This window comes from Solanum dulcamara, chromosome 4, assembly GCF_947179165.1.
Source record: "Solanum dulcamara chromosome 4, daSolDulc1.2, whole genome shotgun sequence".
Taxonomy (NCBI): domain Eukaryota; kingdom Viridiplantae; phylum Streptophyta; class Magnoliopsida; order Solanales; family Solanaceae; genus Solanum; species Solanum dulcamara.
Window position 1 is genome coordinate 21139010 of NC_077240.1, and position 12017 is coordinate 21151026.

The 12017-nt window shown below is 33.2% G+C and overlaps 2 protein-coding genes across 3 annotated transcripts; both read right to left on the bottom strand.

Moving 5' to 3' along the window:
* Window positions 1-2021: 2021 nt before the first annotated feature.
* On the bottom strand, window positions 2022-6014 carry LOC129884837 (uncharacterized). 2 transcript variants are annotated; one of them, XM_055959115.1, is made up of 12 exons: window positions 5911-6014; window positions 4619-4688; window positions 4260-4459; window positions 4034-4109; window positions 3840-3917; window positions 3679-3758; window positions 3418-3544; window positions 3259-3318; window positions 3118-3168; window positions 2863-3021; window positions 2554-2686; window positions 2022-2465 (listed from the first exon to the last, which is right to left on the bottom strand). In XM_055959115.1, exons 1-12 carry the CDS (start codon window positions 5916-5918, stop codon window positions 2299-2301), a joined length of 1209 nt encoding a protein of 402 aa, XP_055815090.1. In that variant the 5' UTR covers window positions 5919-6014; the 3' UTR covers window positions 2022-2298. The 2 variants fall into 2 exon arrangements, with proteins under 2 accessions (XP_055815090.1, XP_055815089.1); XM_055959114.1 differs by lacking the exon at window positions 5911-6014 and adding an exon at window positions 5509-5857 and having other exon boundaries at window positions 2023-2465.
* A 3904-nt stretch (window positions 6015-9918) lies between these two features.
* On the bottom strand, window positions 9919-11547 carry LOC129884838 (non-specific lipid transfer protein GPI-anchored 14-like). Its single transcript, XM_055959116.1, has 3 exons — window positions 11091-11547; window positions 10302-10412; window positions 9919-10143 (listed from the first exon to the last, which is right to left on the bottom strand). Exons 1-3 carry the CDS (start codon window positions 11422-11424, stop codon window positions 9998-10000), a joined length of 591 nt encoding a protein of 196 aa, XP_055815091.1. The 5' UTR covers window positions 11425-11547; the 3' UTR covers window positions 9919-9997.
* Between the last annotated feature and the right edge of the window lie 470 nt (window positions 11548-12017).

The following is a 12017-nucleotide window of genomic DNA, read 5'->3' on the forward strand; positions in this document are numbered from 1 at the left end:
TGAAGCTCTTCATAAACATAAAACATGGGATCTTGTTCAATTACCACAAGGAAGAAAGGCCATTGGAAACAAATGGGTCTACAAGATCAAACGCAATGATAATGATCAAATGGAGAAGTATGTGCAAGATTGGTGGTAAAAGAATTCGTTGAGAAAGAAAGTATAGACTTCAATGAGATATTTTCTCCGGTGGTTCGACTTACAATAATTCGAGTAGTCCTGACAATGTGTTCTACATATGACTTGTACTTGGAGCAATTAGATGTCAAAACTGCATTTCTTCATTGAGAGCTTGAAGAAGAAATTTACATGCTCCAACCAGAAGGTTTTGAAGAATAGGGAAACGAGAACTTGATTTACAAGTTGAACAAATCTCTATACGGTCTCAAACAGGTGTCGAGGTGTTGGTATAAGAGATTTGATTCCTTCATTATAAGCCTTGGATTAAACAGACATAGTTCAGATCCTTGTGTTATTACAAGAGATTTGGTGATGACGATTTTATTATTTTGCTGTTGTATGTTGATGAAATGTTGGTAGCAGACCCCAAAAAAGATTGTCTCACAAATTTAAAGGCACAGTTGGCTAAGGAGTTTGAAATGAAGGACTTGGGACCAGCAAACAAGATTCTAGGAATGCAAATTCACCGAGACAGAAATAATAGGAAGATTTGGCTTTCTCAAGAGAACTATTTGAAGAAAATCTTGCGATGCTTCAAGATGTAAGACTGTAAGTCAATTTCTACCCCACTTCCTATTAATTTCAAGTTATCGTCAAGTATGATTCCTAGCAATGAAGCAGAGAGGATGGAGATGTATCGAATACCATATGCATCAGCAGTGGAAAGTTTAATGTTCGTCATGGTATGTATAAGACCTGACATTGCACAAGAAGCGGAAGTGGTTAGTCGATACATGGCTAATTCTGGTAGAGAGCATTGGAATACTATTAAGAGGATCTTGAGATATATCAAGGGTACCTCAGATGCTACAATGTGTTATGGAGGATCAAACTTTACTATTAAAGGTTATGTTGATTCAGATTATGCAGGCAATCTTGATAAAAGCAATTCCACCACAAGTTATGTGTTTGCTCTTGCTGGAGGAGTTGTAAGCTGGGTTTCAAAACTGTAGTCTAATGTGGCTACATCTACTACGGAAGCCGAATATGTAGCAGCTACACAAGCGAGCAAAGAGGCAATATAGATGCAGATGTTACTGGAGGAGCTCAAGCACAAACATGAAAAGGTTGTTCTATTTTGTGATAGTCAGAGCGCATCTTGCAAAGAATCCGGCATTTCATTCAAGCACAAAGCACATATGCGTTCAGTATCACTTTGTTCGTGAGAAGGTGGAAGAAGGCAGCGTGGATATTCAGAAAATTCACACTAATGACAACCTAGTAGATAAGTTTACTAAGCCGATCAACAATAACAAGTTTATATGGTGTCGATCTTCTATTGGCCTAGCAGAAACGTAACATTGCAGTAATTGGGTAGAAAGGATGGTGTGAAGACTTAATTGATTCTCAATTAAATCTTCTAGTGGGAGAATGCAAGAAAGTCAAAAAGGGAGGTGCACATGCACCGTCTAAGAAGAAAATGCGTATTTTACGTGTTTCAAAAGTTGTTGCCTCCTTTAGCAACTTTTGACAAGAAAACGTGTATTTTACGCGTTTTCAGTTTTCTATAAATAGAGGGCCTCTTGCCCTCATTTAGATCATCCCATAAAAATACAATCCAAAAGAGTAAGAACACAAATAGAGTTATACACCAAGATAAATATTGTAGTCTTGAGTGTCCTCTTTAGTGAGTTATTCCTTTTACAAGAGAGAAGTGTTTATTGTTGTTTTCTCCTTGTATTTGAGAGCAATTTACTCTCATATTATCATAGTAAAATCTTAATACCCCGTGGTTTTTTCCCTCTATCCGTTTGAGGGGTTTTCCACGTAAAATTCTCGTGTCTAATTTATTTTCATTATTTATTATCATATTAAACTTTAGTTATGGTGCTTCCTCCCCTAACACATCTCAACCTTATGGTTTGTCTTCTCTATGATTCTTGGTTACACATTTTCTTCTCATGAGAACTCACTTCTCTTCCTTCAACTTAATGTATGAAAAAGAGGGAAATGTGAAAGACAAAAACTAAATTTAATTTTGAAAATTATGATTCCCCAAAGACAAATATACATGGCTCATTCTGCTTATCTAATAACAGTTTCACATGTGTACAATTACAACATTGCTCAAACTTGTATACAATGATGCACAAAGAAATAGAGCTTCTGGCTTATCACTTATGCCAACAAAGGTTCTGCCAAGGGCTCTGGATGTGAAGTTCTGAACTTTGTAAAACATGTAACTATGACTCCAGCTAATGCAGCAACTCCCGGAATGAATCCCAATGAAAATCGCGTAACTGTGAAACAAGGATATGCTGGATCACACGATGCTGGTGTTACACCTGCATTAGAGTTAACACTTTCATGTCAAAGATTTAAATTTCATTCACGATATGCAGGCGTTTGAAGAGAATGAAAGAGATAGCTTACTCTCGTAAGACTCTAGAACGTACAGCACTACACCACACAATACTTTCTCCACAAAGCCTAATGATCCATAAACAAAAGCAGATCCCTCAACTTCTTTATCTACTAGCTCACTTTCCATGCCTACTGAAGTCACCTGTTAACCACAAAGGAAATAGAAACATCGCGATTTAATTGTCAAAATGGAACAGCTCTGAGTTGCTAAATTTAGGAACCTGAGTACACTTTCTTTAATGAGTTTAACTTGATGTTCAAGATTACCAGTACAACAATGTTAAAATTGAGGTACAAAATAATTGAACTGCAGCATACCATCATGAAGGCATTGGCAATTCCAATAACCATGGACAAGATGTACATAAAAACGTTCATGTTAATCGGTAGGGAGAGTACTACTGCACCACAAAATAGCCACAGGAGGCCTCCTACTGAAAAGATGGCTTTCAACCTGTGGCTGCTCCATTTGAGCTCCTACATGCAACCAGAATAATAGCTTAGGATATGTAAACAAAGAACTGGTCAAAAGTGAAGACAAAATTTTATAACAACCCCATAGAGAAAGAGAACCTGGAGCAAGATAGATGTAATGAAGCTGCACAAATAGATGATGGCAGGAACCTATTTACATAATAACTAAGCCCCATTAGCATTATTTAATTGGAAGATATAAGAGTTGTCAATTTTATTTAACTCGATAGCAAATCATACCAAAGCCTTGGAAGATTTGCTCATATGTAGATCACTAATTACATAGAGAGCAAGAAAAGCCTGAGATAACAAAGATAAAACAGAAACTTAGAACAGACAACTACTACATATGTGAATGATGATAACATATAACTTAAGCTGGCAGAAAATTATAGTTACCTGTGATATATTCGTTACAACTCTAGTTAACACATAAATGCTAGCTACTCTATAGTAGAGGCCATTCTTCAACCATCGCTTCCAAGAAGAACCCCGGGGAATTTTCTTGTGAGATACTTGTTTCACCCTGCACAAGAGATGTTAATGCACCAATGGTCATAAACCAGATCCAAATATACATTTAACCTTGTAGTTTTTCCCTCATTAATGAAGTAAATTCGACCCTTCCAAATCAACAAGGGGACTGAGTAGATAACAAACCTAGGCTCTTTAGTTCCAAGATAAAATATAATTACAAAGAAGCATCCGATCAGAACTGTGATAGTTGCCAACAAGTGGTACTGCAAACGTAAATGGTAAAGTACATTAACGCAAAACACGTGCTCATGCAATATAGAAGATCACTCCTGGTATTCATGTACCTGCTCCTTGATTTCAACTTGTTTCACGGATGAATTGAAGATGAAAAAGCCAAATCCATACACGATTAGGCTTGCAACCTTCCCCAATTATTGGTTCACAGTAACAAGACAAGAGGCAAAAGATTAGTTTGTCTATATAGAGATGAAATGCATGTAAGAGAGTTATGCATAGAATGGTGCAATAGAGTACCAACCATTGTAAAAGCATTACGGCAGCTGACACATGCCACTCTGCTTGTTTGATCCAGGGTAAGGCCATTCACCATTGCCCTTCAACAAAGAAAATATAGAACACATTTATAATTTTAGCCAAATAATCGAATGATTTTGTAGTAAAGAAAATACGAACACAACTTTGCTAGTTCTGATGAAGATATGGAAATCACTTGCACATGAGAATAGATGAGTTCAGATGATTACATATGTGATACTTGAGTACAAGACCATCCACCACTGAAGAGTATATCAAACATATAATATCCAATCATTTGCATTAGAGGCGTATTGATCCCAATAATTTTGCAAGGAATGCAAACGCCCCAATAAAACGAAGAAAATGCAGCAGAGACAAGAACAGTCCCCACAGCATGCCATATTTTGAAATGTCCAAATCTGTCTATCTGTTGAGGGGAAGAAAAGAAAGCAAAAGTAATTCATGATCGGCAAATTTCACGTGCATATCAAAATCTTGAAGTGAAACATATATAACAACTTCTCATGATATTACATTACATGCTTTTTTAATGAAAGAAAAAAAGAAGGATCATAATGAAAAATACCAGTTCTCCAGCAATTATGGTCATCGTTGCATCGGTGAACTGCCCTGTAATTGCAAGTGCAGCAACTTGTCTGTGAAGCAGAACCAAATATAGAGTTAGATCAACCAATCTCATAATGAGATTTAAACCAGTGCACTAAAGCCACTAATAGTCTAGTAGCCTATTTGGATTGACTTATTTTCAAGCAGATTATAAGTTGAAAACTGTTTATAAGTTTAAAAAAAAAAGTAGTTGCAGACAACTTTTTTTTTTTACTTATAAGCTGTTTTCAACTTATAAGCAGTTTAAAATAAGTTCATCCAAATAAACCCAACTATTTATTGAGGCTTATTTTAAGCACAAAATGACTTTAAGTTGGCCAGACAAACACTCAAAAAAAGCTGAAAACAACTTATAAGTCAATCCAAACGGCCTCTTAACTTGATCCAAGACTTTGTAAGCCCTGAAATCATGCAGCTTCTGATGAAATAATACTCTAAACACTAGACTTCCCTTTCCAAACATCTCGGAAACAAATCTTTCGTGTACATCACAATCCACAATAGTATCAAATTCATGAAATCTTTTTTCGCAACTCACAAGAAGTATTAGCAGAATTATGCAAAACTATTTTATACTGACATTAAGTCCTTTTAGTTTTCACTTTTCTTCTTCAATGAAATATTGGAATAACAAAACAAAGACTACCAAGCAGGGTGATGGAATGGTAAAAAAGTTACTCCATCTTTAACCAAGGTCTCAGCATCAACTCTTCAGAATGAAATTCTCTCGGTAGGAAACCAAAAAAAAAAAAAGGAATAGCAAAACAAAGAAAGAATTATATTATTGCCTAAACTAACTAAAACAAGATGTTCATATCAAGTTTTGCAACAGAGTGTGTAAATGCTTACTTTGGAGGCATTCCAATACTGGTCAAATACAGCAAAAGATAAGTGTACCAATAGGTTGATGTTATGTCATTAAGCACATGCCCTACACCATATGCTAAAACAGACCATCTTCCCAATGGCTTTGCTTCTTGATTTTCCACATTGCTACCAGTCATGTTGGAATATTTAAACTCCAAGAATTCAGATTCTCAAATTCACTCAAAAAATCTGCAACCTTTTTTTATAACAACACAAAAACATATAGTCTATGCCTTAAAGGACACTAAAATTGGTTTAACAAACCTTGAAATGCATAAGTTCTTTCTATTGACAAACAGACAAAGGAGTATCAATGTTTTTGACATGGACAAATTCCCCATTCAGAAGCAAAGATATTATTAAAAATTAATGTATGGTGACAACCTTCCCATTAAATATTACTCCTTTATGAGGATTGAAACAGTGTGCTTCTCAATTATTGCTCTTGCTGATTCAAGTTTTCCTATAAGTCATCAGCCAAAGAAACATTACAAACAAGAAGCGAATGTTATAACTTTAATTAAATGTGAAGATTTTAAAGTCCCATACTGCATATTAATAAACTAAAGATATGTCCCTTTAGTGTTCTATAGAGTAGAATCATTTTTAAATGTATATTTCTTAAAACTTGAGCAATCAAGAAGATATTGGGACATTGGAAAATAAATAAAAGGGATTAATTAACCATATCTGACTGTCTCAAATTTCAATACCACACTTTGTGGGTAATCGAGATGGTGACCTCTTCATTATTAATTCAACTCTCATATGATATTGCTCTCTTCGGCCAAAGGTTCTCTATTATTTGAATATATTATTATTTTTATTATTGTCGTCTCATATGATGTTGTCTTCACAATAATTTGTTTATAAAATTAATTAGACAAAATAATATGATATGATTAAAAGTATTTTTTTTCTTAAAAGAAAGAGTGTTTACAAAATTAAATAATATATTATAAAGGATAAATGAGTTGAAACACAATTTTTGTGTTAATAATAGTTCTTAAAAGAATTATTATAATGAAAATTAAAATAAAAAAGGTAAACATAATATTATAAAGAGAAAAAACATAAAATCCCTCCAAATCAGTATGACCTAAATCAGCACTTAATAAATCAAAATTTATTTAACAAAATTTTAATTAAATAATTTGAATAATTTTTTTAAACACGTGGCGGCCATCTATTGGTTATAATTTAATTATTTAAAATTAATTATACATCAAAATTTATTTAACAGAATTTTAATTACGGATAAGGGCCTAAAATGCTCTCAAATTATTGAAAATGGTACAAAAATGCCTATCATGCCCTTTTTCGTCGAAGAAAGATCATTTTTGAACCTAAAGGTGGATGTCAAAGGCATTTTAGGCCAAATAAATGGATGAAGGACATTTTTATACCATTTTCAATAGTTCGAGGACATTTTAGATTTTTTTCCTTAAGTTATTCCCTCTCGGCTCCCTACAACATGAATGTGAAACCAATCAAAGGAAAAAGAAAACAAAGACTTTAATGCGTAAATTCAATGATTTCATGAATAAATAAATAAAGATATTTTAAAAATTGAAAGACAAAATCCATCACATTCTAAAACAAATTGTTCTTCATTTGAAAAAAGAAAAAAGAAAAAGCTGTTTTGGTATCAAAATACTATATCTATAATATTTGTGTGAGAAAATGTAAGCATACATTCTAATTTCTAATGAATACAAATACTCGTATTCGCTAGCTAAGAGCATAAATTACATGAATATTATTTATATTAATGGTCATATTAAAACTTCTATTTTTTTTTGGAAAATAGCTATCCGAATACAAAATAATACAAAAATATGTTACAAAAGCTACTAAGAAATCTGTAACAAGGAAAGTATGTTGTTTTCCATTCTATTCTTTTTGGAAATAGATACCCCACTTTAAAAAAATCAAAATTTTCGTTTTTTATGGTCAGAGCCAGTTGTACTAGAATACAATTTTCTAATTGTTATATTTTTCTTAATTATTTATGGAACAGAAAAATGATGGGGAAGGATTTTAAAAGAGGCCCACTGCCTTGATCTCCAATCTCCCAAATACTGTTAGTTCCATACGTCATGCAAACATTGCTTTAAAGTTAAAAAAAATATACAGAAAAGGATCAAAAATATCCTTCAATTATTTGAAATAGACTAAATATATTCTTCAATTATTTTTGGGCTCAAAATTACCTCTCCCGTCTAATTAGTGGTCACTTCTACCCTTCTATTTGACGAAATGAAATATGGCATCTCATGTGTATTAATTTACGCCACATAAAATATCCACATAAGTACCCCACCCCACTCTATCTGTCCACATAAGCACCCACTCCACTCTATCAATTAAAAAATCCAAATCCATCTCACCCATTAAAAGACCCTAAATTTGCAAACCCCTGCAATGATCAACAGATATGGCAAAAAAAGAAATGATCTCCCAACAGATTGAAATCCATTTCAAAATGGCGTAAACAGGATTAGTGAGTGTAGTATAACTTTTACGCCAACATTAATTTCATACACTTCATATAAAATGTAAATTCTTCACAGAGGAATAATTGACACCTTATGTACCTTGTCAAGAGTATCTTATTTATTATTTTCCAAAAATCTTGGCAAAGGATGCCACAATTTTTAGAAGGGAAATAACACATTCAAATAATGGCAAGCACCAATTATCTAATGATCCAAAGACATGTGTACTAGAGCTGGAGTAAATCTAATGTAACATTCTCTGCAATAGAAATTTAACACTAGCTATAACGAAAGCCTTGAGGGAGAGAATCTGAATTCTTCTCACCCCTAAAGAACGAAAATTTAGGGTCTTTTAATGGGCGGTGGGTTTGGGTCTTTTAATTGATGGGATGGGGTGAGATACTTATGTGGACATCCTATGTGGCGTAAATTAATATACATGGATTGTCACATTTTATTTCGTCAAACGGAAGGATAGAAATGACCCAATAGTTATATGGGAGGCCTAGTTTTGAGCCCAAAAATAATTAAAGAATATATTTAGTCTATTTTAAATAATTGAAAGATAATTTTGGCTTTTTTTCCAAATAATATATATAAATATAAAGAACAATCAGGATAAATGTGACAAATTAGCTTAGCCAAATTGAAAGCACTTTTGCAGGCACTCTATCTCTTTGTAGGGGGAGTACCCCTAATTAGCATTGATGTTTAATTGATGATAACCACATTGACCACCTTATTGAAGTTTATGGGTTCTGATTTCGGCCATTAAAGTTATTGAGTATTAAATTTATAATTTGTAAATGTTACATTTTATGAATTATTAATAGAAATATAAAATTTGAACTTAGTCATTGGGTTCAGCCAAGCTCATATATTTTGTAGTAGCATAGACGTAGTGAACCAAAAGTTAAAAAATATATATATATTTTTTTAGTTAAATCCCACTTGCTGTGTTGGGTACTGTTGATCTATTATCGATTAATTCTGCTTTTGACTGAATCCACTTGTGTAAAATTAGGTCTGCCACTGCTATTTAACCTAAACATGGGTTACGGGTGAAGTTTGTGACAGAGCCATCTTATGCTTGCTTGAAAATTACATTATTTAGTTAGGCCAAAATTCTAATATTATGTATAAATATTATATGTTTACTCTCTTCCTTACTTTTTTTTAGGTGTGTTCCTTTATTATTTTTTTATATATTTTGATACACTATATAAAATTTCTGGCTCTAACTACTTTAGGCGCATTTTTTTTAAAAGGGATCAGAGCAGAGCAAAATGATCTATTTGTGTGATTCACCCATGTCGTGGATCAAACTTAAGCGCATGCAATAAGAAAAAAATATTAAGTAGTGAATATGAAATTAGGAATATGTTAGATTTTATTTAAATTAAATTATTAATATAAGTTTTCTTAAATGAAAGAATGTATCTTTTTATTTTTTAGTTGATATCTTTTAAATGAAAGAGTGTGACTTTTCATTCTTTAGTTGATATCTTATAAATGAAAATATGTGTTTTTTCATTCTTTGGTTATCACCAATTTTATTTAAATCCAACGTAACTTTTTACAAAAAAATAAAATTCTTTATAATATTCTCCAAAGAAATACATCAAGTTCTTGCTTTTCAATAGAATATATTCACTATTTGCTTAGTGCATAAATTCATAGTCTTGTCATATCTACTAAAATTATTGACAAATAATTCCATAGCAATCTCGTGGAGGAGAGGATCGTTTTTAGAAAAACATTTTGCACGTATTTCAAGCCTACAATTTTGTATTTTTTGTTCATATTATCAAACCTTCATCTTAGTGTACTTCTTCGTATAAATTTGTGTCATTGATATATATTTTCCAAGAGAATACACACATGATACAGGTAAAACAAGAATACAAGGATCATCCATTCAACAAAATGATAGCTTAATTATTATAATTATGATAAAAATAAGCTTAGACTCATCATATGAAGAAATTTGAAGTTAAAGACCATAGAAGAACTACTCCAACAATTGCTTCTAATCCAAACCATCTGTTTCCAATATGACAACCTGCAGATTTAGGAGCACTTGCTGCACCAGCAGGGGCACCTGTGGTACTAGATCCAACTGCAAAAAGATTGCAACACAAAAAGAAAAAAGAGTTTAATCTTTATACATTTGACATCATAAAAGAATTTGTACTACAAGTAATGTTCATAAAAAGAAAAAAAAAAGCTTAAAGAATTTTTAAAAAAAATATGAAAGAATGTAGTAGTATAAGTTACCAGAAGGAATGGGGCTATTTGCAAGTGGACTGCCAGCAATGCTGCTTGAATTATTAGCAATTTGATAGAATACTTGAGCATCTGGTGAATTTGCAGGCAAGTGGAGAAGAGCTGCATATATCATCACAATTGTCAACATTGACAAAGTTAAATTTGTCAAGGATTAACTTGTTCATTTTTTCAGAAACAAAAAAGGAAAAGGATTGTTCTTCTTGAAAACTGGTAGTCCCTTTGTCTCAATAGTGACACTACTTTCTTTTTAGTCAGATCCAAAAATAATGACATATTTCTCTATTTATGAGTAACAATTGAACTTTAAACTTTCCATTTTACTCTTAATGAAATGATTTATACAAATTTCAAAAAAGCAAAATAAATTTCACTCAATCAAACACTATCACATAAATTGAGACGGAAAATAGTAATATTTAGATATTCAGATTCAATAGAGATATTAATCAAACACATTGTCCTCCTAAGATTAACACCCTATTGATCAAATCGTGAACTCTTTCGAAACCTTAATTTAATATGATTGAGACAGAGTTCAGCATGTCTTCCACCGAGTAAAGAAAAACCTAAGAGCTGCCTAATTGACCTGCTGATCATATCCCAACAAAGAGAGTCATTATTTGTGTTACATCGAGACGGGCTTTCCTCTTAGCTCTCAAATTACAGATACTGAAGCCCTCAAGAGAAAAATAAGAAAGGTACACAACCTTCCTTCGCCCTTTACTAATACAATAAATGATAAGACAAAAGCAAGAGTGAAACTATGATGGTACTTACCAGGGCATTCAGAAATATTAGCAGGGGCTTTACAAACAGAAGGCAGGGTTAAAGCAAGTGTAACATTGAGTTGAAGTCCCAAATCAGGATCATTTCTATCCTTAATTAACAAACAAAGACACTTCTTGCTGGCTTTCAATACTTGTTTCAATCCAGTACAGCAATCTGGTGTAGGAGCTGGTGCATTACCTCCAACATAAGGCAGACATGTTGCCAAACCAATCAATGATTGTGTACACTCTTCTTTGTCCTTTTCTGAATCTGAATTTCCATATACACATAACATGAAGAACAGAACCAATCTGAACTGATATTTCAAGTTGCAAGAAGCCATGTTGAAATGTTGATAGAGGGAACTGAGGTGTCTTGAACCCTGTTTTTGCCTTTTGGTAGTTTTAATTATGAGAAGCAAGTGATAGGCATTCCTTTGGCTCTTCAAGTTAACTTATATATAATAGGGTAAAAAGGGCAGCCCGGTGCACTAAAGCTCCCGCTATGCGCAGGGTCCGGGGAAAGGCCCGACCACAAGGGTCTATTGTACGCAGCCTTACCTTGCATTTCTGCCAGAGGCTGTTTTCAAGGCTTGAACCCGTGACCTACTGGTCACATGGCAGCAACTTAACCAGTTACTCCAAGGCTCCCCTATTATATATAATAGGGTGATTTACAAAAAATTGTATTCGAGGTAGGTGGTCTTCAACTTTTGACATCGATTAACTCATGGACAAAACTTCAATGTCAAGAAATTTTGCCTTTTAGACTTCAAAAATTTAAGACCATTCATTTCCAAGATCATAATGTATAATTTCCCTATATATAATCATTATTGTCACTAGCCATTGAGCCATTTCTAGAATGTTATCTTTTGTTAGGCTAAGTCGGTCCGAATTACTTGAAACATGGTGTGAATAATGTCCTCTTTGGGGT

Bases quoted from the DNA above. Each gene is read 5' to 3' on its own strand.
- LOC129884837 (XM_055959114.1), bottom strand. From the start codon at position 5,663: ATGACTGGTAGCAATGTGGAAAATCAAGAAGCAAAGCCATTGGGAAGA. The intron at 4,460-4,618 runs GTATTTTTCATT...TCCCCTCAACAG, and splicing joins CCATAATTGCTGGAGAACTG to ATAGACAGATTTGGACATTT. The intron at 3,022-3,117 runs GTTCTCTTTCTC...GGTTGCATGTAG, and splicing joins TTACATCTATCTTGCTCCAG to GAGCTCAAATGGAGCAGCCA.
- LOC129884838 (XM_055959116.1), bottom strand. From the start codon at position 11,424: ATGGCTTCTTGCAACTTGAAATATCAGTTCAGATTGGTTCTGTTCTTC. The intron at 10,413-11,090 runs GTAAGTACCATC...TGATATATGCAG, and splicing joins TAATATTTCTGAATGCCCTG to CTCTTCTCCACTTGCCTGCA. The intron at 10,144-10,301 runs GTAACTTATACT...ATCTTTTTGCAG, and splicing joins AAATAGCCCCATTCCTTCTG to TTGGATCTAGTACCACAGGT.